The following is a 24208-nucleotide window of genomic DNA, read 5'->3' on the forward strand; positions in this document are numbered from 1 at the left end:
AGAACTGAGGTTTATTGCTTACAGTTTGGAGGTTCGGAATTCCGAGATTGAGGGTCACATGTTTGCCCAGAGCCTTTGTGTAGTGTCACCTCGTGGGGAGAGGTGGAAGGACCGGAGGTGGAACTCAGAGCCCCAAGCCCTTTCAGAATCACATTAATCCATTCGGAGGGCAGAGCCTCCCCCATTCCTAATCACCGCCCACCGGGCCCCACCTCCAGCCCCACCCCTAAGCACCGCCCACCAGGCCCTACCTCCAGCCCCACCCCTAAGCACCGCCCACCAGGCCCCACCTCCAGCCCCACCCCTAAGCACCGCCCACCAGGCCCCACCTCCTAGCGCTGCAGCAGTGGGTGTTCCGTTTCCGGCACATGCTTTTTGGGGACACATTCAGAGCGTAGCACCAGGTCATCTACAGTGTACTGAGAACCAGAATATGAATTCCAACCTGGAAACTAGAAGACGGTCTTCAAAACGTGTTCAGAAAAGGATTTCCAGAGTAGACCTCGGCATCAGTACATCAATCCTGTGAGAATAGAATGAGAATATTTTCTCATGTGTGAATTCTGAAAAAATTACTTCCCAAGCACCGCCTTCAGGAAGTTCTGAGGAGGTCGAGTGTGAGGAAAGAGGAAGGGTTTAAGGATGTGGAGAGAGTGGGCAACGGGCGTCAGGACCACCGTGTGTGGCTGTGCCGGCAGTGGGGAGTCAGAGATGAGACTTTGCCCCTTGTCGTCAGGAACGGCTTGGAGCCTCCCCAGCAGTGTGTCACTGGGGGGCCACCTCTGCCACCCGTCTTGCCTCAGGCCCATCTTGGGTCTTCCACATTCCGAACAGGCTGCACCTGGCTTCAGTGTGAACAACCGGAGTGACAGCGCCTTGCCCGAGACTGGTGGAGGGGTGCCTGCTGCCGGCAGTCCTGAGACACACGTGTTGGTGGTGCCCGCCCACGCTTCTCATTCTCCCTGTTGGACCTGCAGTGTCTATTTGTTAAAGACATTTTGAGGGAAAACCAGTTTACTTCTTAAAACGGAGGTAAATTCAACCCAAGCCCTGTGTTCCATCCTGAAGAAAGTGAGTTGTCCTGACTGTGGTACCAGCCACCTAGGAGCCCACCTGATGGGGTGGCCACCAGCCCCCCAGCCTGTCTCCACAGCTCTCGCCTTGTTTGTGCCTCAGCAGCTTCTGCTTGCATTGGAGAAGCTGGGCATTTTCTTTGTAGGCCTTTTCACTCTTCCCGAAATTAAAATAGTTTTTTTTTCTTCTGATTGTGGTGATGATGTATTTTGACATGGAAAATTCCAACAATTCATAGAAATATAAAGAAAGTAAAATACACAGGCTTACCCCTAAAGCTCTGGAGGTATGTACCTTCCAGCTGTCACCAGGCAAGCCTGGCTCTGGCCACCCAAGTGCCCTCACAGCCCTGGCTCTGACTTCCCAGGTCCCCTGCAGCCCTGGCGCTGACCTCCCGGGTCCGTGCCTGCTGGGCTCTTCTCCCTCTTTGATGACTGCATAGCCGGACTTGCTAAAGAGGCCCTGTGAGTGTGTTAGGCAGTTTCTAGCATTTTCTTTCATGAGCAATGCTTCTTTCAGGTTTATTATTCGTAGTCACTCAGAGTTTGAATACTTGAGATAAATTCCCATTTTACATTCTCAACGTTCTGAGGAGCTTCTCAGCCAGGGGTGCCTAGCACTGGCTATCATTGGAAGGTCTTGTCTTCAGTTGCTTCTAAATTAGGGAAGTTGATCTTCCTGTGGTTTTGACCATTTGTAGTAATTTTCTGCCTGTGGATGGTGTTTTCTTTGCCCCTTTTTTGGGGAGGGGATGATGGTCATTTTGTTCTTACTGGTTTGCAGACATTCGTATTTGTATATGAGGAGCTTATTCACTCAAACGCTTTCAGGTTCCACCTGCTAGCACTGCCCCTGTTCTCAGCCCCTAGGACAGAGCAGAAAATCACTGCTGTGCTCCCACTTCTGCTCCCGTTGGACTGATAGGACCCAGCAAGACACAGAGCAGATGGCATTGCTGGTTGAGGTGGAGGCTGGGGTCTCCTAGGTGACATTGGACAAAGGCTGGCAGGAACGACATTGGGGGTGGGTCTGCAGGCTCCTGGGGCTGAGGACTCTGGGGCAAGGCTGGCCTGAGGGGGCATGTGCCTGACCCTGAGAGGGAGAGGCAGGCCCTGGTGACTTGGTTTGAGGAGGGTTCTCTGACTGAGGCCCGAGGCTGGATCAGGGCTGGCTGGGTGGCCAGTGCAGAGGCTGCGTGGAACTCTCTGTGCATGAGGGACTGGGCTGCCAGGCCACCTTGCCCTGCAGGGGGGACAGCTGTTGCACCCCTCTGTTCCCAAGGGTGCCCTGTGCTGTGTCTCCTCCCTGCACAGCCTCAGCCATGGACCCCCACTTGAGGAATCTGAAGTATGGGCGGTGGCACCTCCCACTCTAGTTTTCCCTCTTGCCTTGTGCCTGTCACCCTTGGAATGTGGGGTACTCCCACATATGACGCATTTTCTCCAGTTTCAAAGACGAAAACAGCATTTCCAATTAGAGGGGAATGTGCCCCTGCAGGGGCAGCCCACCTGCCCGCCTGGTGCCTTTTTCCCCTGGGAGTGGGCTTCCAGGTCTTCAGTTGCCTTCCTCCCAGCCTTCTGGAGCCCACCCTATTACCCCCTTTACCAGACACCTCGGGCCAGAGCCCTGCCCCAGGTGCACCCCACACCCAGCGTCCACAGCAGGACAGGGAGGATGGTGTTTGTTTGAACTATCACCTCGGGGGTCTGTGCAGTGACGTTTGACCACACCCTTTGCAGTGTAGCCGGTATGTGCCCAGGAAGCTGCCCTGCCCACCCAGAGCTGCCTGCGCGCATATCAGGAGTGCCCGTTCTCCCGCAGGCCTATGGTGGGTGGCTTTGCTGACTTCTGTGAAGGGGAGGGCAGGGCATCAGTCACCTCTGTGCGTCTCTCGGGGTTGTGTCCATCTCTGGAGATCCCCCCCACCGTTCCAGAGCACAGAGGGGAGAGCAGGGCATCAGTCACTTCCATGCATCTCTTGGGGTTGTGTCTGTCTTTGGAGACCCCCCGCTGTTCCAGAGTGCAGGGGCACATTTCCATTTCTTTCTGGCATTTTTCTAAGGAAAAGTTGTTTCTCGACTGATCTCAGTATTTTTTGGGGAAAAAAATACTGACAAAAACATTGATTTCCAGTTTTTCTGTTTGAGCCCCTGCAGGCCAGATGGCCATGGCAGGACCTGGGGTCTGACCCGTGACCGAGAGGGTCCCCACAGCCAGGGGTCCTCAGGGGTTGCCGAGTGGGCACTTCGGGCTGACTTCTCACCAGCTCCAGGGGGCCATGGAGTGGGGGTTGTGCTCTCACAGGCCACTGCTCCTCCCTTGTGGGGCTCCCAGCTTCCTTCCTATGGGACTCAGGGACTCAGCCTGGACTAAATTTTGCAGCCAAGGTTTTTATACCAGACAGAGAAGGGTGGGGTGGCCTGGCAGGGCTCCACCACCCTGTTCTTAGGCAGCCTGGGCACTAGCTGCCTGTGCTCAGCGCCTGCTGGGCTTGGTAAAGCTGGGAGTGGGGAGAGCGCAGAGTGACAGAGAGGCAGGGTCTCACCTGTCCCCTGGCTTTTCTGAGCCTGTGAGCTCCTGAGGGGTCATGAGCGCTCTAGTTTGTTTTAACCATCAGTCCACGCCCCTCCGCCTTGCCGTGAGCAGGTGAGTATGGGGGCTCCTCCGCTTTTTTCAGTGGCATGATAGATGGGGGTCCTTAAGTCCTCCTACCTGTCCCCCAGCCCAGGGGTTTTCCTGGATGAGCGAAACACGGGCTTCAGGAGGGAGAGGGGTCAGAGATCCCTGGAGGCCCCTGCCCTCCCGCAGCCAGTGGTTGGCTGGGGGCCAGGAGAATGACTAGGCAGGCTCAGGCTCCAGTAGCCACTTTAGTGTTCAGAGTTTGGCTTGACTTGAACTTGAAATGGACAGTTTTGGAGGTGCAGTGGTACATTACTCTGCCTTCTAAATTTATACTGAAATCTTGGCCCCCGGCCCTCCCGCTGATGGCTTCAGGCAGTTCTTTCTGTATGACCTCCACCTGGCTCCTGGCTTCCTGGCAGTCAGTGATCACCCTCACCCCAGGAGGACACTTGACCCCCAGCCCGGCCGCCCGTGTCTTCCTTCCTGGATGTCCCCGGGCCCACGGGCTGTGCTGTGCTTCGAAGGCATACTGTCTGAGGGTACAAGGCCTGTGGCGCTGCCTGGGACTTCTTTCAGGGCTAGGATGACCCTGGCTTGCTTCAACCCATCTCTGCATGCTGGCAGCGCCACAGCCTGTCCATGCCCATGGACGTTGGCACCTCCAGGTCAGCTGTGGAAGAGAGGCCCCTTGCCCTAGGAAGAGAGGCTGTCGCTGTCTCCTGCCGGCGTGGCGTGGAAGAAAGCTGTTGTGTTTTGGGCGTTTTCCTCCTTGGTGCAAGGCTTGTTGGCCAGCTTGCTAGGAGCAGGGATGGGTTTGGGGTAGACTTGATGGCATTTTCTCCTCCTCTGCCGACTGGGCTGTGGGCCCCCTTGGGAAAAGGAGACGAGCCAGGGTAGGATGGGTTTGTGCTTTGCTCTGGGCTGGGCATGTAGGAATAAGCTCTTTCCCCTTCCACACACTGCTCTCCTCTCTTGGGGGACAGTTACATGTGAAGGAATGACCTTGGCTGCTGTGTGAGGGGAACTGCGGGGCCTAGGGGGCCGTGTCCACCCCTGCACCAGTGGCTCTCCCTGCAGAAACCTGCCCCCTCCGCACATCCCCTCCTAGTCCAGACTGCGTCTTCCTCATGGTCTGTGGTCTCCTTTTGATTGGTGTTGCCGATGGACGCGTGTGTCCTGAGCAGTCTCTCCCTGACTCCAGCCCGGGTTTTACTTGCTTGGCAACGCCAGTTTTCCCTGCCTCTGATGCGCAGTATGTGGCAACGCCAGTTTTCCCCGCCTCTGATGCGCAGTATGGAGGCTCCTCGTGGGGGTTGACTACTGTGACGTCCAAGGCTCCATGCAGCGCTCCTGACTGTCTGAAGTCACAGAGCAGCTTTTCTCAGGTGGCTCCTGAGACGTTTCTTTTTTTTTTTTTTTTTTCTTTTTTGAGATGGCATCTCCCTCTGTCACCCAGGCTGGAGTGCAGTGGCACGATCTTGGCTCACTGCAACCTCCACCTCCCAAGTTTAAGCAATTCTCCTGCCTCAGCCTCCCGAGTAGCTGGGACTACAGGTGCCCGCCACCACGCCTGGCTAATTTTTTGTATTTTTAGTAGCAGATGGGGTTTCACTGTGTTAGCCAGGATGGTCTCGATCTCCTGACCTTGTGATCTGCCCTCCTTGACCTCCCAGAGTGCTGGGATTACAGGTGTGAGCCGCCGTACCCAGCTGGGTGGCTCCTGAGATGTTTCTGTCACTGGGAGTAGTGACTTCTCACATTGGAGGGGATGAGCCTGGCATATCACCGACCTTGCCTCCTGGGGCTAGCTGAAGCTGCTGGGCTTCTGGGTGTGGTCCCCCGTGGGTGTGTTCACTGGGGATTGTGGCTTGGGGCGGGGTTGAGGACCCTGGGCCCCAGGCCCTAAGGATGGTTTGCCCTCCAGGTGGCCCTGGGCTTTCCCCATTCCTGACGTGTGGCTTTCGTTCCTTCCATCTTGAAAACAGGTACAGCTTCTGTGATTGTGAAATCCTTCATATAAAAGCAACTGATGCCAGGCATGGTGGCTCACACCTGTTATCCTAGCACTTCGGGATGCCGAGGCGGGAGGATTGCTTGAGCCCAGGAGTTGGAGACCAGCCCAGGCAACATAGCTAGACCTTGTCTCTACAGAAAAAAAAAAAAAATTAACAATTAACCGGGTGTGATGGCTCACGCCTGTAATCCCAGCACTTTGGGAGGCTGAGATGAGAGGATCGCTTGAGTGCAGGAGGTGCAGGCTGCAGTGACCTATGATCGCACAACTGCACTCCAGCCTGGATGACAGAGTGAGACCGTCTCAAAAAAATAAACAGCAAAAAACAATTGGGAACTATGCAGTGAGCATACAGTAAGCACCATTTAGCAAAAATAAAGCATCATGAGCACAACAGCCCTCTGCTTTAGAAACATTGTCGAACGTTTCATTTTCGGATGTTAGGTGTGAAGCGCACACACACAGGAAAGCACGCAGTGAACCCACACCAGCCCGTGTTATGCAGTGGGAAAACCAGCAGCCCCCAGGGTCCCTGCGTCTGGCCCATGAGCTTGATGTCAGTGGAGTCACGAAGCCATTCCCCGCCACGTTTGCTGTCTCTGTTCACCGTCATACCTGCGGGGTTCACTCATGGTGATGTGCGGGCCCGTCCTGCACATCAGGAGTCCAGGGTTTCTCCTCGAGCTGTGGATTCTGTGTGTGTGGTCAGCTTTCTAACCCATGGTGATGTGCGGGCCAGTCCTTCACATTGGGAGTCCAGGGCTTCTCCTCAGGCTGTGGATTCTCTGTGTGTGTCTGGTCAGCTTTCTAGAGGTGTGATTTATATTCAGTAAAATTCACCAATTTAAAGCATGTGTTTTGTTGTATGTGTAGGTTATATGCAATACAGCGTATGCTTTGGTGTGTTCTGACAAATGCATGTAGCCTCATACGCACCCCACGGTCACGATGCATGATGCTTGAAGGCCCCACGTGCCCCTTTGAAGCCAACCCCTTGACGCGCCCTCGGCAACCACGGGACGCTTCCAGCACTGTCATTTGGGTTTTGCTGGAATTTCACGTAAATGCAGTCAGAGTTCCTGCTTTGTTTGTGTCTGCTTCTTTCACTTAGCTAGATGCTTTGAGATCCATCCGTGTGTGTGTGTCAGAAACTTGTTCCTTGCTGTTGGTGAGAAGCGGCCTTGTGTGGATAAGATAGAGTCTGCTTGTTCCTTCACCGGTTTGTGGCCGTTTAGGTCGTCTCCAGTGCTGGAGGCACGTGCTCAGTCAGGGCTGTCTACAAGGCTGTCTTCTGCTCTTGGCGTGCAGAATTGCCGGGTCCCACGGGAGGCATGTGTGTGACGTGGGACAGTCTCCTGAAAGTGGCTGTGGCCTTTCTGCCCCCCAGTGGTGTGTGAAGGCTCCAGTTTGCCCACCGCCTCTCAAGCCCTCGTGGTTGCCGTAGGTTCCTGCCATCCTGGTGGGTGTGGCGGGCTCGGACAGTGGCCGTGACTTGCATGCCACGCTTGGTGGTCCTAGCCGGTCCTGTGTCTCTGGGGAAACGTCTGTTAGAATCTTCTCTGTTTTTCCCTAGATTAGATGCCATCTTATTGTTGAGTTTTGAGAGTTCTTTATTGTGGACTTAGTGCCTTACCAGCTGTGTGCCTTACCAGCTGTGTGATTTGCAGATGTTTTCTTCTGGTCTGTGGCTTGTCTTTGTTGTTTTAGTGGTGTCCACTGAAGTACAGGTGTTTTCATTTTGCAGTGCCGCTTGTGAGTGCGTCTGTCTGCGCTGTGTCCTGGTGGCTGACTTCCCCATGTAGGGTCCTGTGTGTTTGCTTTGCTGTTCCTGGGCTGAATCTTCCCTTCCTCGGTTTGTCTGGGGCTGGCCCCTGGGGGGCTGGGTGTCAACATTTGAGTTTATTTCTGTCTTCACTGGTGGGACAGCAGGCATGAACAAGGTGGGACAGGAGACAAGTTCTGGTACCAGCCCACACCCCTGGTCTGAAAATCTTGAATGTCCAGCACTTGGGGGCTGGATTTGGGCTTCATGGGCCCTGCCGCTGGCTTGTTCATCCTCCTGGGGCCTGGAAGTGCAGTGATGGAGATGCTCCAGGCTGCCCTGGGGCCGAGCTGCTGTCTGGAGCCCGGGTGGGCAGTCTTCTCGTGTGTGGGATCAGGCCTTGCCCCGTGGCTTGGAGATGTTACTGCATCTTGTGCCAGTTTTACAAAAATGAGAGGAAAGTGGACAAATGGTGGATAGGTCCTCGAGGCTGGTGGTGGGGCCCTCCCCACAGCTGGGAGAGTAGCAGGGGCCTAGACTGCTGTGCGGATGCGACCCTGTTGAGAACACGTGCACATGCTGGAGGCGCCCTCGGAGCCCTTTGAACGTTACGTTGGGAAGCTCCCAGGGAAGGGGACAGTGTGAAGGTACAGCCTGAGCTCACCAGAAACACCTCTGGGTCCCCACCCCGGTGCCAGGATGGGTGTAAGTGCTGGGGTGTGGCCGTGAAGGAAGCAGGTGAAACCCTGGTTTCCTGACGTCACCATCTGGTGGTGGCGATGGGGGCAGGGTGGAAAGTAGACAGAGTCTGTGCCAGGTGGGAGGTCGGGGCCTGCTGTGAGCAGCAGGAGCGAGGCCGGGAGGTTGAGGGTGCAGGGGGAGGAGGCACCTGACCAGCGAGGGGTGTGCAGACCCTAGAAGATGCCTGGAGGGAGAGTGGAGGAGCCAGGGTCCAGCCTGTAGTGGGCTTGAGTTTGTGCACCTGTGGCTTGCTCAGGGGCCTAGGGGACCGAGAGGAATGGGGGTCACAAGCTGGGGGTTGGGGGCAGGGAAGGAGCAAGAAAGAAGGGAGAGCAGTTGCCAGACAACCAGTTACTCACACGCACATGCACGGATACACAGATACACTCACACTGGCAGGGTACACACAGACACACACAGACACACACGGGTACACACAGACACACACAGACACACACAGACACACACAACTTCCATGGGAGCCTGAATGGAGTGGGGGTGATCCAGGGGGCAGCTCTGTTAGGATTGTTCTTTGTAAGAACAGTTATGAACTTGGGTAGATGAAGTGCTGGAAAATCTCTTTGTCCACTCAGCTGGAGGCAGGTTTGTGTCTGTATGTGTGTATAGGTGGCTGCCCTGTGCCATGCCCCCAGGGGATTCGTGTTTGTATGTGTGTATAGGTGGCTGCCCTGTGCCATGCCCCCAGGGGGTTCGTGTTTGTATGTGTGTATGGGTGGCTGCCCTGTGCCATGTGACCAGGGCTGGGGAGCTTTTTTATCATCCATTTTCCCATGTGTAAAATGGGTGTGGAAATAACCTGCTCTGCTCCTCTTGCAGCATTAGGAGGCTCCATCCAGATACTCAGCACGAGGGTGCGGCGTGCATCCTAAAGAGACTGTTCCATTGGACTCCCTCTGCAGTGCTTTGCCAGCCAGTACAGGTGTTTTTGTTTGTTTTTTTTTCTTTGAGACAGACTTGCTTTGTCGCCCAGGCTGGAGTGCAGTGGCGTGATCTCAGCTCACTGCAAGCTCCATCTCCTGGGTTCAAGCAATTCTCCTGCCTCAGCCTCCCGAGTAGCTGGGACTACAGGCGCCCCACCACGCCTGGCTAATTTTTGTATTTTTAGTAGAGACGGGGGTTTGCTGTATTGGCCAGGCTGGTCTTGAACTCCTGACCTTGTGATCCACCTGCCTTGGCCTCCCAAAGTGTTGGGATTACAGGCGTGAGCCACCGCGCCCAGTTAGATATTTTTTTAAACCTTCTCTACGCCTGCCGCTACAGAGGTTGTATTCCAGGACGCTAGCGAGGCTTGGAACCTCCAGTGTTACTTTTCAGTGTTTGTACAGGGTCTGTTTTCTAGATCTGAAAATGGCGTTGGTGGTGCCAGGACCCTGTGTGAACACCCTGTGGAGCTTGCATCCTTATCAGTAAAATGGGCAGGGGCAGATCTGGGGGCTGCCGGTTGAGGAACTTGAGGGATTCTGAAGCCTGATTATTCAGAGCCGGCTGGAGTGCTGCTCTTGGACTGGCTGTTCCCAGAACCCAGCTGCTCCCTTCTGTGGGCAGGCCCTGTAAGAGCCCCCCGATCCCCTTCAGATCAACCTTCAGCTTGATGTGGGTGTAGTTCCTTTCTGGGTAGTGTTGCCGATCCCTACCTTGGGGTCTACTTGCTTCAAAAGCCATTTTTGTGGGTCCTGGAACCAAGTTCAAAGGCAGTGTGTTTGTTTCCTAAAATGCACACTTGTGTTTCCGTTATCATTTATTTACTTAGGCAGTCAGGGTCTCATGCTTTCACCCAGGCTGGAGTGCAGGGGCGCAATCAGAGCTCACTGTCGCCTTGAGCTCCTGGCCCCTTGCCGTTCTCCCACCTCAGCTTCTCAAGTAGCTGGGGCTACAGGTACACCATGCCAGATAATGTTGAAGATTTCTTTGATGGGGGGGTCTCCTTATGTTGCCCAGGCTGGTCTCAAACTTCTGACCTCAAGTGATCCTCTCACCAAGGCCTCCCAAAGTGTTGGGCTGGGTGGCTAAATTTGTTTTTTCTGCAGCAGGACCATGCTTTAGAGGGAGGCAGCCTTGATTTCCAATCAAAGGACTCCTTAGTAGCGGAGGGTCCGGTGAGGCTGTGGCATCTGCTCCGGCTCTGCCCTGCAGAGGCCTATTGGCTGAAGTCGGGGTGCCTGGGAAGCTAGTAGTGGAGGGTCAGGTGAGGCTGTGGCATCTGTTCCGGCTCTGCCCTGCAGAGGCCTATTGGCTGAAGTCGGGGTGCCTGGGACGCACACACCGATGTTCACGTGGCACCCGGCACTTAGAAGGTTCTCTGTGAACGAGGCTCTTTCCCTTCCCTTGCACGTTGTTCCACGGTTCGCCTAGAGTCTTCTGACAAAGCCGGCCATTTGGCGTCTGTGCCCCAGTGTGGTCCCCTTCCCCTCAGTTCACCCTTGGGTGGCTCCTGGGCTTGCTGTGTGGTCGGGAGAGCAGGTCCCCGGCCTAGCCTAGGTGCTCTGTGCCGCAGATGTCTCGTAACATAGCTGCTGCGTAAGCCCTGGGGGTCTTCTGGGAGTCCGAGAGTGCCCTGCCCTGGCTGTCCTGGACTTGCGTGAGTGCAGACACAGTGTGGGTTTCTCCCCGCTCGCTGCAGCCTCCACCTCGAGTTCTCTGGCTGGCTGAGTACTCTGAAGGGAGCTGTGGGGGAAGAACTCACACACGGGGCTCTCCTGTCGCCTGGGGGTTTTCAGTGCCACTTATTTGACAGTCTGAGCTTCTGGGGCAGCTGAGAGCGTGGCATGGGTGCCAGGAGCCGCCAGCCGTGCGGGCCGCCCAGTGGGCAGGTGCTGTGAGACCTTCCATGGACGAGGCCCTGGCGTCCCCAGAAAACTGCCTCCTGAGTCCAGACCTCCCTTCTCACCCTCCCAGGTCTGACATCCCCCTTGGTGCAGCCGTCATTGTGATTTTCGACCTCATGGGCCATTTCTCAGCTATAAATTGCGTAAGCTACTGAGAAAGGGTGGGATGCTGTCTGGAGCGCAGCCGAAGGCTGCCCCCTCCCACCTCCTTGCCCCTGCCAGTCTCCTCCCCGTTCTAGGAGTGCCCTGCTCCCATCACGGCTGGGGCAGGAGGCAAGCCTGGAGGGACGGGAAGAGCCACAGATCCGACACTCGCTGCCTAGCCGGCCGCCCTGCCACAGGCCCTTTTCAACTGTACCAGATCCCACGTTCAACAGACAGGGCACGTGACTGGCTCTCCCCCAGTCCCTTCCCTTGGCGCAGGTGCCACAAGTCCTGAGGTCCACTCCCCCCAGATGCCGCCATGGCCAGTGTTGGGGCTGTGGTTCCCTTCTAGCTGAGTGCTCGTTTAGTGCTGGCGTCCGCCCTAGTGTGGGTGACTGAGCCCTGGCAAGCACCGGGGCAGAGTGTTTCATGCAGACGCCACACCCGGCGGGAGGGCGTCAGTGCCGCTGAGGATCCTCTGGCACCCTGGGTGTTGGCATCACCCTGGATGTCACTGTGCAACTGCAGGGCACAGGCATGGACTGAGAAACATGAGTGAGAGGGGAGACAGGTTTCATTCGCTTGCCCTCCACTCACCCATCACCTCTCTGCTTTGAGGGTTGCTTTCTTGCTCTGATGCTGACGTGGCATTTCTTCTATTCATTTAACAAATATTGACTGCCTGTTGTCCCCCTGTTCCGGGTGCCAGGAGTACAGTGGACACAAGACTCCTGCCCTTAGAGGCCTTACATTGTAACAGGAGTGCTGGACAGATGTGCCTGTCGGTCGCGGACTGAGGAGCGCCAGGTAGGGCGGCTAGAGACGTAGGAAACGAATGGCTGACCAGAACATGGGATGTCTGAGGAGGAGCGCTCCGGCCACAGCAAAGGGCAGGTGGCTGGCCCCGCAGCGTGAACATGCTGGGTGCCCAGGCCGCAGAGGAGACTCGAGGGACCAGAGCGAGGGGAGGTGGGGAGAGCACAGAGGCAGTGTGGGGAGCACTCAGGCTCATTCGCTGCACGGCGCAGGAGCCGTGAGGGGCTTTGAGCAGCTGGGGGTGGGGTCAGAGCTGACTTGCCGAGATCACACTCACAGTCACGTGGAGAGTGGATTGGAGGGTGGGGGCACAAGGGGGCCTGCCTGAGACCATGGTTGTGACACAGGAGGCCTGCGGAGGTGTGTGGGTGGGGGACGTGGGGGGAAGAGACACCTCCGGGCGTGGTTTGTGGGCAGAGCCGTGAGGACCTGCTGATGGGTGGAAGTGGGGTCTGAGGGGGTCCAGGGAGGACTCCTGCATTCCTCTGAGGCAGTGGGAGGATGGAACAAGTCTCCGGAGTTGCGGAGGACACCCAAGGAGCCAGTTCTGGAGGGAATGCCCCAAGTCTGAGATGCCCGTTAGTCTAAAGGGGGACAGTGGGCAGGCATTGGGCCAGGAGCCCAGCGAGGAGTTGCTTTTCTTTTATACCTTTACTGCAGTCTGCTTGACATACAGTGAACCACCTGTGTTTAAAGGGTGCAGCTTGACAAGTGTGGACATGTGCATGTGTACCCCTGAAGCCACGGCCATGCCAGGGAGAGAGGAACACACCCATCGCCCCGGGGTTCCGGTTTCCTGCTGCCTTTCTGGGACACTTCTCTCCCCACTTCCTAGCTCCCAGCCACTGACAAGCTTCCGTCGTTGTGGTCACACCTTTAGTTTTCTGGAATTTCCCATGAACGGAATCGCAGTGTGAACCTGATGTTCACCTGGCCTGTGTCACTCAGCACACTTGCTGTAGGAGTCTTCCGTGTTCCACGTGTTTCCCAGGCCACTGCTGTCTGTGGCTGAGGCACACTCTGTGGATGCTGAGGCCACGGCGTGTTGCCTCCCCACGGTGGGCGTGCAGGTCCCCTCCTTTCTGACCAGCACACTTGCAGCTGCCGTGAACATTTGTGTGCGGGCTCAGTAGAAACGCGTGCTTTCCATGAAGTAGCTGAGAGTGTGGCACCTGGGCCGTAGGTGGGCATAGGCTTGATGCTTGTAGAAGCTGCCCAGTGGCATTCTAAAGCAGTTCCAGTGCCACCATTTCGCACCCCCACCAGCAGCCTCAGAGCCCTGCTTCTCGGTGCGGTGGTGGGCACGTGGCATGCCCATCCCGTGGTCATCCCGCAGGCACGTGGCATGCTCATCTGTGGTCATCCCACGGGCACGTGGCCTGGCCGTCCCGTGGTCGCAGCCGTCCCTTGTGTGGCTGCAGCATCCTGTGCTTGTGTTTGGCATTTCGCGGCTGGCCAGTGATGTTGAGCATCTTTTCGTGTGCTTCATTTGGCTAATCATATCTCTTCTTTGGTGAAGTCTTTTGCCCATTTTTTATTGGGTGACTTGCCTTCTTGTTACTGAGTCGTAAGAGGTCATTGTCTGCTTTAGATAGAAGTCCTCTATCAGATCTGTGTGTTTGAAAAATGTTTTCCAGCCTGTGGCTTGTCCTCGTTAGGTGGCCGGAGCTCAGGCATGGGCTGTTCATTTTCAGTCCTCTTCCGCTCTGTTTTCCTCTGCGGAGTTGCTGCTGCTGTGTCTTTGAGTTCAGCCACCTTGGCTTTGCAGCGGCCCACATGGTGCTCACCTCAGACATCTTCATGCCGACATCTAGAAGTCCAGTTTGGATTTGAAGAAAAATCGTCTTTCTCTCTGTTTACCACGTCTCATGTTTCTTCTGGCTTTCTGGATGGATGGAATAGAGTTAGCATGACTTAAAATGTCGTTTACTGATTCTGCCATTCGGCCATTTATGGGACTTTTCCTGTGGTTCGATTTGACTCCAAGGAAGGGATTATTTTCCTTTCTTCCTTGAACATGTGATCTTTGGTTAGAAGTAAAACATCGTGAACTCTTGTGCTGCATGCACACATGCACATGCATACACACACGTGCACACACACACACGAGTTTTGTGAGCTAGCAGTGCTGTGCGTGCACCCTTGCTGAGAAGAGCTCGCATCCTCGAGCCACACCTGACCGTCGAGCTCTTCCGTTGTGGCCCCGTGGTGCCCCTACCACGGCTGCAATGCTGGGATGGAGCATAAATCACTCAGCTCAGGTAGCTCTGCTGTTCGGAGGAGCTGGGAGAACCGATGGAAAGCTGTCGTTAGGAAAAAGACTGGTTGGGGTTTCTTGGGGCAGCATCTCTCGAGAAATTCTGTGCGTTTCTTTGATAGAGGTTGGATTCATGGACTAATTTTAAAGGAAGGGTAAGTGATTTTGGTGGGTACACGTGTTCAAAGCCATGTGTTCAGGCTCACACCCAACTCAGTTGTAATTTTCCCGCATCACCCAGATGATTTGGAAGGAAATTTGGAACATGTTTCATCCGTGACTGTTCTCTGTATGTCTATAAAGAGAGGGATTCTTTTCCTTAAACATAAGATGTTTCATTATCATACCAAAAGTAGTGCTTTGTTCATAACACTGAGTATCCAGCCTTTGTGTTTCTCTAGTGTCTCATGACTTGTATTTAGAGAGTTGAATGTGGATTCAAATAAGGCCCATGCATTGCACTTGGATGACAGATTGTGAAACTCTCTTAACTTTATATTTTGAAATCATTATAAATTCCTAAGAAGTTGCAAAAATAGCACAAATTAGGCCGGGCGCGGTGGCTCACGCCTGTAATCCCAGCACTTTGGGAGGCCGAGGCGGGCGGATCACAAGGTCAGGAGATCGAGACCACGGTGAAACCCTGTCTCTACTAAAAATACAAAAAATTAGCCGGGCGCGGTGGCAGGCGCCTGTAGTCCCAGCTACTCAGGAGGCTGAGGCAGGAGAATGGCATGAACCCGGAAGGCGGAGCTTGCAGTGAGCCGAGATCGCGCCACTGCACTCCAGCCTGGGCGACAGAGCGAGACTCCGTCTCAAAAAAAAAAAAAAAAAAAAAAAAAAAAAAAAAAAATAGCACAAATTCCAGGGCCACCCTCAGCTAGCCCCTACAGGGACAGCACCTTAGGCGACATTGGACCAGAGGTGACGGCACGGTGCCGAGTGGTCTGCAGGCTCCGCCCCATATCTCTGGATCCTCTCTGCGCTTCCTGTTTGGTTTTTTTCCGTCCACTTACTTTGTTAACGGAGCCTGCCTGCTCTTCCTGTGGTGTCTCCCAGGGTCTGAATTTTGCTAATTGCATGCTGTGGTATTGTTTAGCATGTTCTTTTGTATTTCCTGTAAATTGGCAGCTAGATTTAGACCTTGATCGCATTCACGTTCTTCTTCTTTGGAGGCCAGTTGGCTCCGCTGGTGGCTGTGTTCTTCCAGAGGAGGTGCGTAATATCTGGTTGTGTTTTCGTGTTGTTTGCGGCTACTGCTGACCTCTGCCTAGAACCTTCCTCTCCATATAAGGCCAATAATCCCATCCCGAGGGCCCCACCCTATTTCATGACTTCGTCTAACCCTAATTACCTCCAATGGCGCCATCCCCAAATAGCATCACAGCACTGGGGGTACGGGCTTCAACCTGTGAGTTCGTGGGAATTCTGTCGATGACAATAGCCTTCTGATTTAAAGTGTTACTGGCATCTAATGGAAATACAATTTTCTTTCCTTTGTATGCAAACTTACCTTTTATCAAAGGACTTTCTGTTTGTCATAAGTCTAGTAATGTTACTAGAACACCTTGGTGTGGGTTGGTCTGAGGTGACATGTGCCTTTTCCTACGTAGTTGCAAGTCTTTTTTTCCTTTAATTTTGTCTGCCGCTTTCTCTAAATGCTTTCTCTCTTTCCTCCTTTGTAGAAACTTTTAGTTTTTCAGAATTGACATATAATTTACAAACAATGAAATGCACGGATCTCAAGTATACAGCTAGGTGAGTTTTGCTGAATGTGAATTCCCCTGTAGCCCACTCCCCTGTCAAGATGCAAAATGTTTCCATCTTCCCAGAAAACACCACCACGTGCCTTCCCAGTCAGCCCTCGCTGTTTGCCTGCCACCTCCCTGCCACCTCCCTCCCAACAGGCAGCCACTGTTCTGATTTGTTTTCATCAGAGACTGATTGGGACTTTTCTAGAATATCGGATGCATGGAATCAAATGATCCCTGCTCTTGTCTCTGGCGTTTTTCCCCAATATCACATCTGTGGGGCTTAGCTGTGTGTTGCATCTTAGTGGTGGTTTTATGCTTTGGGGTGCTGAGTGGTGTTCTGTTGTGTGAATATACTGTCGTTTGTTGAGCTGTTCTTCTGTTCGTGGACTTTGGGTTGTTTTCAGTGTCTGGCTATTGTGAACACTGCTGCTGTAAACGTTCTTGTAGGAGCCTTTATGTGGATGTATGTTTTTGTTTCTCTTGGGTCAGTACTTAGCCACGGAATTATGGAATCCTACATGCACATTTAACTTTCTAAGAAACTGCCAGCCCTTTTCCTCAGTAGTTGTGTCTTTTTCCTCAGTAGTTCCTAGCCCCATCAGTAGCACGTCAGTCTCCTGGTTCCTGCCTCCTCCGTGCCTTGGGTGTTCTCAGTCTGTGCAGGTTTGGCCATTCTGGAGGCCGTGGCACTTGCCCTTGTACTTAGTGGCCATTATTTGTCTTCCTATGTAAAATGTCTATTCCAGTCTTTTGCCCTTCTTAAACATTGAGCTGTCTCTTTTATTGTTGAACTGTAGACCTGCTTTCTGTAGTTTAGCTAGAAGTCTTTTGTTGGATATATGCCATCCGTGGTTTGCCTATTCATTTTTCTTAATAGTATATTGAATAGAAGTGTGTGTATGATTTAATTTTGATGAAATATGTTTTGTCACTTTTTGGTTAGTGCTTTTTGCATTCTAGGAAATCTTTGCCTACTTTGAGCTTGGCCCAGATACTCTCCCATGTTTTATTGTAGAAGCATTGTAGTTTTGCTTTTATGTCTGAATTTCTGATCTGTCTTGGTGTGAGGTAGGGATTGAAGGTTTCTTTTTCTTCAGAGATACTCAGTTTTCTCAGAACCATTTATTTAAAACATTTTCCTTTCCCCGTTAGATTGATTTCCCACCTTTGTTGAAGTCTAGTTGACCATGTAAGTGTAGGGCTAGTTTTGAACACTATTCTATTTATGTTTTATCGGTGTTTAATACTGTAGCTTTAAGGTAAGTCTTGAAATTCGTGTGAGTCCTGCTACTTGGGTCTTCTTTTGCAAGAATGGTTGGATCCTTCAAAGTCCTTTTGCATTTCCATGTGCATTTAAGAATCCTCTTGTTAGGTCAGGCGCAGTGGCTCATGCCTGTAATCCCAGCACTTTGGGAGGCCAAGGCGGGCAGATCACCTGAGGTCAAGAGTTTGAGACCAGCCTGACCAACATGGTGAAACCCCATCTCTACTAAAAATACCAAAAATTAGCCAGGCATGGTGGTGGGTGCCTGTAATCCCAGCTACTCAGGAGGCTGAGACAGGAGAATCACTTGAACCCGGGAGGCAGAGGTTGCGGTGAGCCAAGATCAGTCACATCACTGCACTCTAGCCTGGGCAAGAACAGCGAAACTCTGTCTCAAAACAAACAAACAAACAAGAATCTTCTTGCTAATTTCTTTTAAAAATAAGAAATTATTCTGGGATTTTGATAGGATTGTATTGAATTAAGAAAATTGACTTCTTAACAATATTGAGTCTTCTAATCCATGGCCATGATAAATTTTTTCACATTTAGGTCTTTAATTTTTCTCAACATTGTTTTGTGAGAGGTGTTTTGTACGTTTGTGTTTAAGATTATTCCTGAATTTAAAAATTGTATTGTAAATAGCAGTTTTATAAATTGTATTTTCCATTTATTTGTTGCTATTGTATAGGAATAAAATTAATTTTCTATATTGACCTTGTGCCCTGTGATGCCACTAAACTTACTTATCAGTTCTAGCAGACTTGCAACAGTTTCCTTAGACTTTTCTGTTTACATAACCGCGTTACCTGCCAAACAAGGTGACCTTTTCCGTTCCAGGATTTATGCCTTGTGCACCTTTTTGTTGCCTCATTACAGTGGCCTCATTGTGCCACTGGTGTCAGAGTGGCACCTAATAAGAGTAGTGAGAGTGAGAAATGCTCAGAGCCCCTGCCTTGTTCCTGATTTTAGGGGAAAATCTTTACTCCATCAGCAGCATTTGATGTTAGCTTTAGATTTTTTATAGATGTTCTTTCTCAGCTGAGTGTGGTCCCTTCTGTTCCTGGTTTGCTGAGAGTTTGCACGTGTATTTTGCCATGTGCTGTGTCTGCATCTACTTGAGATGGCCATATTTTTTTCTCCTTTCTTTAATGTGGTGAATGACATTGATTTTCAAGTGTTAGCTGAGCTTACATTACTGGGTGAATCTCTCTTGGCTATGCTGTATTATCCTTTCAATACATTGTTGAATTAGTTTGTTCCTATTTTCTTACGGAGTTTTGTATCCACGTTCATGAAGGATATGGGGCTGTAATTTCCCTTTTCTCGGAGTGCCGTGTCTCACTTTGGCAGCAGCATTATGCTGGTCCTCCTCCTCTATTTTCTGAAAGAGTGTGTGTATGGTTGGTATCATTTCTTACTTATATCCTCAGAGTTCATCTGTAAGCCACCTGCACCTGCCATTTCCTTGTAGAAAGGTTTTTAATTATAAGTTCAGATTTTCTGCTTCTTCGTATGTCCGTTTTGGTAGCTTGTGTTTGTGAAAAATTTGTCTGTTTCATCTGCATTTTCTCTTGGCATTTAGTTCCTTGCAGTGCCTTGTTACCCGCTTAATATCTGTAGGGTCTGTAGGAGTGTCCCTTTCATTTCCGATCTTCGTCTCTTGGCTTTCTGTTTCTTTTCTGCTTAGTCTGCTTGGGAAATTGATCAGTTTTTTTTGTTTGTTTGTTTTCCAGGCTAACTTTGTGTTTAATTCTTCATTATTTGCCTATTTTTCATTTCATAGATTTCTATTTTTTCCTTCCACTTTGCATTTAATATGCACTTCCTTTTTCTAGCTTCTTAAGGTGGATGTATGAATCACTCATTTTAAGCCTTCTCTCCTAATATGAACATTTATAGTTATAAATTTCTTCCTTAGCCCTGCTTTAACTGCATTCTACACATTTTAATAAGTGATGTTTTTATTGTAATCTTCTCATTAGCACTGTTTGATGTTAATTTTATCTCATAAAAATTTCATTTTGGATGTATTCTTCAGTTCCAGGAATTTTTGTTTATTCTTTTGTGGAGTTTGCGATTTTTTGAGAGCCCTAATTGCTTTGTTTATTATGTCCAACCTTTCCTCTAACTCTTTGAATATATTGGCCGGGCACAGTGGCTCACACCTGTAATCCCAGCACTTTGAGAGGCCAAGGCGGACAGATTACTTTAGGTGAGGAGTTTGAGATCACCGTAGCCAACATAGTGAAACCATCTCTACAAAAATACAAAAATTAGCTGGGCTTGGTGGCGTTCGCCTGTAATCCCAGCTGCTCTGGAGGCTGAGGCAGGAGAATCACTTGGGAGACGGAGGCTGCAGTGAGCTGACATTGCACCACTGCACTCTAGCCTGGGCAATAGAGGAGACTGTCTAAGTAAATAAATAAATCGTTGAATATATTTATTTCATTCTTTTAAAGTCTTTGTTACTTTCATTATCTTTGTTATCTCTTGGCCTGTTTCTGTTCACTTATTTTTCCTGGTTATGAGTCACATTTTTCCGCTTCATTCTATCTAGTCTTTTTTTTGTAGGCTAGGTGTTGTGGTGGCAATGTTGTTGAAAGTCTCAGTTCTGTTTTCCTCCCTTAAAGAGCAGTGTGGTTTGTTCTGGCAGGCAGTTAATTTGCTGTTGGTTAACTAGGACCCATCTGAGGCTTGTTTTTAAGCTTTGTTATGCCAGGTCCAGAGAACCCCTCCCTCTGGGCTATTGTAGCCCAGTCCCCATGGCACAGCCATTGTGGAATCTCTGTTGAATCTGTTCACCCAAGGTGTCTCCAGTCTGGGTGTGGGAACGTGTCTGTCTCCGGCCCCGTGTGACCTCCAGAACCTCTCTTCCTCATGCTTCCTGGAGCTGTTCTCTGCCGGGCCTTGCAGATGTTCTCTCTGACACCCTCAGCTGTTTGTCCAGAGGCTTCCTTGGATCGCTGTTGATGTTTTCAGAGTCCCTTCTCTGTGCAGCTCCATCCTGACTCCTCCTCATCCTGCAGGTTTCAACAGCTCAGCAGCTTGAGACTTCCATCCCTGCCACCTCAGCTTCTCCGGACTGCAGGCCCCGTGCGGCTTCACCGTCCCCACCTACAGCCTGGGAGGCTCCCACGCACTGCTTGTGCACAGGGGCCCCCGTCCTGCACGGCGGTATCTGGGGTCTGAAGCCAGGAGCTTCATATATTCTACTCAGTTTGTAGTTGTTGACAGTGGAGGTGAGGTCCAGTTTCAGTTACTCTGTCACAAGTGGGAGCAGAAATCTCTTCTTTCCTTTATTGTTTTAAGAAATTCTTCCTTCCCATCCTCTACTTGGACATTGTGGAGGTTTTGTATTCTTTCTAATTTAGACGTCATTTCAAAAATGGTTTATCCTCTCATTCCTGATTCTTATTTTGCCTCTTTTTTCAAATATTTTCTCTTTCTTTTCTTTTTTTTTTTGAGAGGAAGTCTCGCTCTTGTCCCTCAGGCTGGAGTGCAATGGTGCAGTCTTGGCTCACTGCAACTTCTGCCTCCCGGGTTCAAGCGATTCTCCTGCCTCAGCCTCCCGAGTAGCTGGGATTACAAGTGCCTGCCACCATGCCTGGCTAATTTTTGTATTTTTAGTAGAGATGGAGTTTCACCATGTTGGCCAGACTGGTCTTGAACTCCTGACCTCTGCCTGCCTTGGCCTCCCAAAGTGCTGGGATTACAGGTGTGAGCCACAGCGCCCGGCCTCAAATATTTTCTTAAATCTCATTGTTTCCCTGTCTTATTGGGTTGTAGTCTTCATCTGTGTTGTGTGTCTTCATCTGTGTTGTGTGTCTTCATCTGTGTTGTATGTCTTCATCTGTGTTGTGTGTCTTAGTCTGTGTTGTGTCTTTGTGTTGTGTGTCTTCGTCTGTGTTCTCTGTCTTTGTGTTATGTGTGTGTCTTCGTCTGTGTTGTGTGTCTTCGTCTGTTGTGTGTCTTCATCTGTGTTGTGTCTTCACCTGTGTTGTGTGTCTTTGTCTGTGTTGTGTGTCTCCGTCTGTGTTGTGTGTGTGTCTTTGTGTTTCGTGTCTTCGTCTGTGTTGTGTGTCTTCGTCTGTGTTGTGTGTGTGTCTTTGTGTTGTGTGTCTTGGTCTGTGTTACGTGTGTGTCTTTCTGGGATGTTTTAATTGGCAGTGGGGGTGTTACTCTCTTCTTTATTCTTTTTGATTTTCACTAGACACAACCGTGAAACTTTTTTGTGCCTGCTTTTAAGTGACCCCCTTTCCCTGTGTCTTTGTGAGGGTGCCAGGGGCATTGCTTTGCTGCTTCCGTAGCATTTGAGCTCGTCTTCTGCTGTTTTCACAAAATGATTGAAAACACGAAGCTCTCCAGGAGTCTCCTCGTTGGAGGGGAGGCTACAGATGCGCAGGTGTGGTCGTCTGGCCAGTGTGGTCGAGGCAGTGATGGCTGCAGGGGTGGGCTGGAGACCTCAGGGGGAACCCCTGCTTAGCTTAGTGTAGATACAAATGTCGCCATGTAGGTGGAGATTGAGGCGTCTGAGTGCATGTGTGTACACACGTGTGCCTCCGTGTTCTTCCAGCTGAGAGGGCCTGGAAGCAGTGACACCCACTAGCAGTGAGCCCACCCAGTGCTCTGATCTTAGTGTGTTGTTCTTCGTTTGTGTAGACCCAGGCTGGAGTGCAGTGGTATAGTCACGGTTCACTGCAGCCTCCAGCCTCCTGGGCTCAAGCGAGCCTCCCACCGCAGCTCCTCAGTAGCTGAAACAACAGGCACGTGCCACCACGCCCAGATAACTTAAATTGTTTTAGGGATGGGGGTCTTGTCTTGCTGTGTTGCCCAGGCTGATCTCAAACTCCTGGCCTCAAGTGACTCACTTACCTGGGGGCCTGTCAAAGTGCTCTTGAGATTCCAGATGTGAATCAGCGTGCCTGGCCGGGTCTCAGTGTTTAATTCATTCACTCCTTTTCTGAGGCAGGGTCTCGCTCTGTCCCCCAGGCCAGAGTGCAGTGGTGTGATTCACGGCAGCCTCCACCTCCTGGGCTTAAGTGATCCTCCTGTCTCAGCCTCCCATGTAGCTGGGAACACAGACACTCACCACCAAGCCTGGCTCATTTGTACATTTTTTGTAAAGATGGGGTCTCACTTTATTGCCCAGGCTGGTCTCAAACTCTTGGGCTCAAGTGATGTCCCTTCTTGGTCTCCCAAAATACTGGAATTACAGGCATGAGCCACCATGCCTGGCCAGTTTTTAGTATTCTCCAATGAAAAAGAACCAGGGCTCCTTGGAGAAGGGGCTGATTCCCGGGCCAGGGCAGGGAATGCAGGAGGAACCTGGAGCACCCTACAGTGCCAGGAAGTCAGGACATGCCCCAGAATGAAAAGTCTGTTGATGGGGGCGCGTCAGGGGACCCAGCATCCGACGGCAGGAGCTCCCCAGGGCCAAGGACGGACAGTGTGATTCGCAAAACAAAGTAGTGTTGTGTTCTAGCTCAGAGTGCAGCCTCAATAGCCGTGACTTCATCCCAATATAAACAAATGGCTGAATATATAAACGAGTGACTGAGAAGAGGCCGCTGTCTGGTGCAGAACTTCCAGTAATTCCCATAGCTACCCCTCCCGTCAGGGTGATAAAGGGTGGTCCCTGCCCCTTCAGTGTGGCTGCGTGCAGCAGCTTCCTTTGAGAGTGCAGTGTGGGACGGGAAGTACGAGAGCATCTTTGCATGGGGAGACCTGACAGTCACAACCTCAGCCAGGAGATCGGGCAGCACCTCCCGCGATGAGCCGCGCTGACAGGACGGGCCTTGGGTACGGGGCGACGAGAGGGACGTTTCCCTCTGTGCTCTTCCTCCCCACACCCACAGCCCAGCCTCATCATGAGGAGAGCAGCACGTGGATCCAGTCAGGTGTGGACCTTGCTGCGTCAATATGGATTCGTTCATTGTTAACCAACAGGCCATCCTAGTGTAAGGGTTAGCAATAGGAAGAGTGAGTGTGGGGCTGTGGGGATTCTGTGTTTGCAGCTTCTTTGTAAATCTAACACTTTTCTAAAAACTAAAAGCTTATTAAAGGTAAAATAACTTCTGACACAGACACATGACTCGTGCCCCCGCCCCATCCCGCCTTGGTTCTGACTGCTCCCCACTGCGCGGTGCCTCTGCCCTGCTCCTGTGCTCTGTTCCTGGCCCTGGCTGTGCCCGGAAGGTGCTTTTGCTCTTCCTTTTCTGGGGTGGCGGGGTCAGGCCACACTGGCACCTGTCACTGGCCTGCGGGCCTCTGTGGCAGCTCCCCGTGGAGTCTGCAGGGCCTGCTCTGCGTCTGCTCCTCTTCCCAGTGTGGTGTCTGTAGCTCAGTGTCTGTGGGTTCCGGCTGCCCCTCCCCCCCGCCACACCCCCTAAGTTTTGATCAGTAGGAATACCTGCTCCCTGCACGTGTGCCCCAGTGAACAAACACAGAAGAATGTGGACGTTCCTCCGCATGCCAGCCCAGCCCTCTCAGGACAGTGGCATAAGCCACAGAGCTGCCATGTGCTGACCAGACCCACTGGGCACATTTAATGTGCTCTGCCCACCCTACCCGGCACCTTGTCCTGTTTCCCTTCCCTTATGCCACCCTCACCACTGCCTTGCCCCGTTTTCTGGCTTCTTGTGCCCAAAGCTTCCACCATCCCCAGTGTGCCTTGTGTTGTGCCCTCCAGCCCCCAGCAGCTCATTCTCCCTCTCGTGGGCCTCTGCATGGCCTCCTCTGTCCAGATCATGCCTCCCGAGAGTGGGCAGGTCTGCGTCGTGCACCTTCTGGTCCCAGCCCTGCAACTCACGGGGGCCTCCCCACGCCCGGAGCCCGCTCTTCCTGTGGCCCCCTTTGTTGCTTGGGTGATCTGCCAGCACCTGTGTCCCTACTGTTGGTGGAGCCCCTGAGGG

General features: G+C 52.0%; 1 protein-coding gene across 2 annotated transcripts in view; it reads left to right on the forward strand.

The window, feature by feature from the left end:
* MOB2 (MOB kinase activator 2) overlaps positions 1–24208 on the forward strand; it is a 72154-nt gene that overhangs the window by 28922 nt on the left and 19024 nt on the right. The window contains exon 1 of one of the 2 annotated variants that reach the window (XM_009185287.4): positions 312–3720. The exons of the other annotated variant lie outside the window; for it this stretch is intronic. Within the exon in view, the coding sequence (XP_009183551.1) occupies positions 3662–3720 (59 nt within the window). The 5' untranslated portion in view covers positions 312–3661. Of the gene's footprint in view, positions 1–311; positions 3721–24208 lie in introns of those variants that run through there. 2 annotated transcript variants of the gene reach the window in all.

The sequence above is a fragment of the Papio anubis genome, chromosome 12, assembly GCF_008728515.1.
Source record: "Papio anubis isolate 15944 chromosome 12, Panubis1.0, whole genome shotgun sequence".
Lineage (NCBI taxonomy): Eukaryota > Metazoa > Chordata > Mammalia > Primates > Cercopithecidae > Papio > Papio anubis.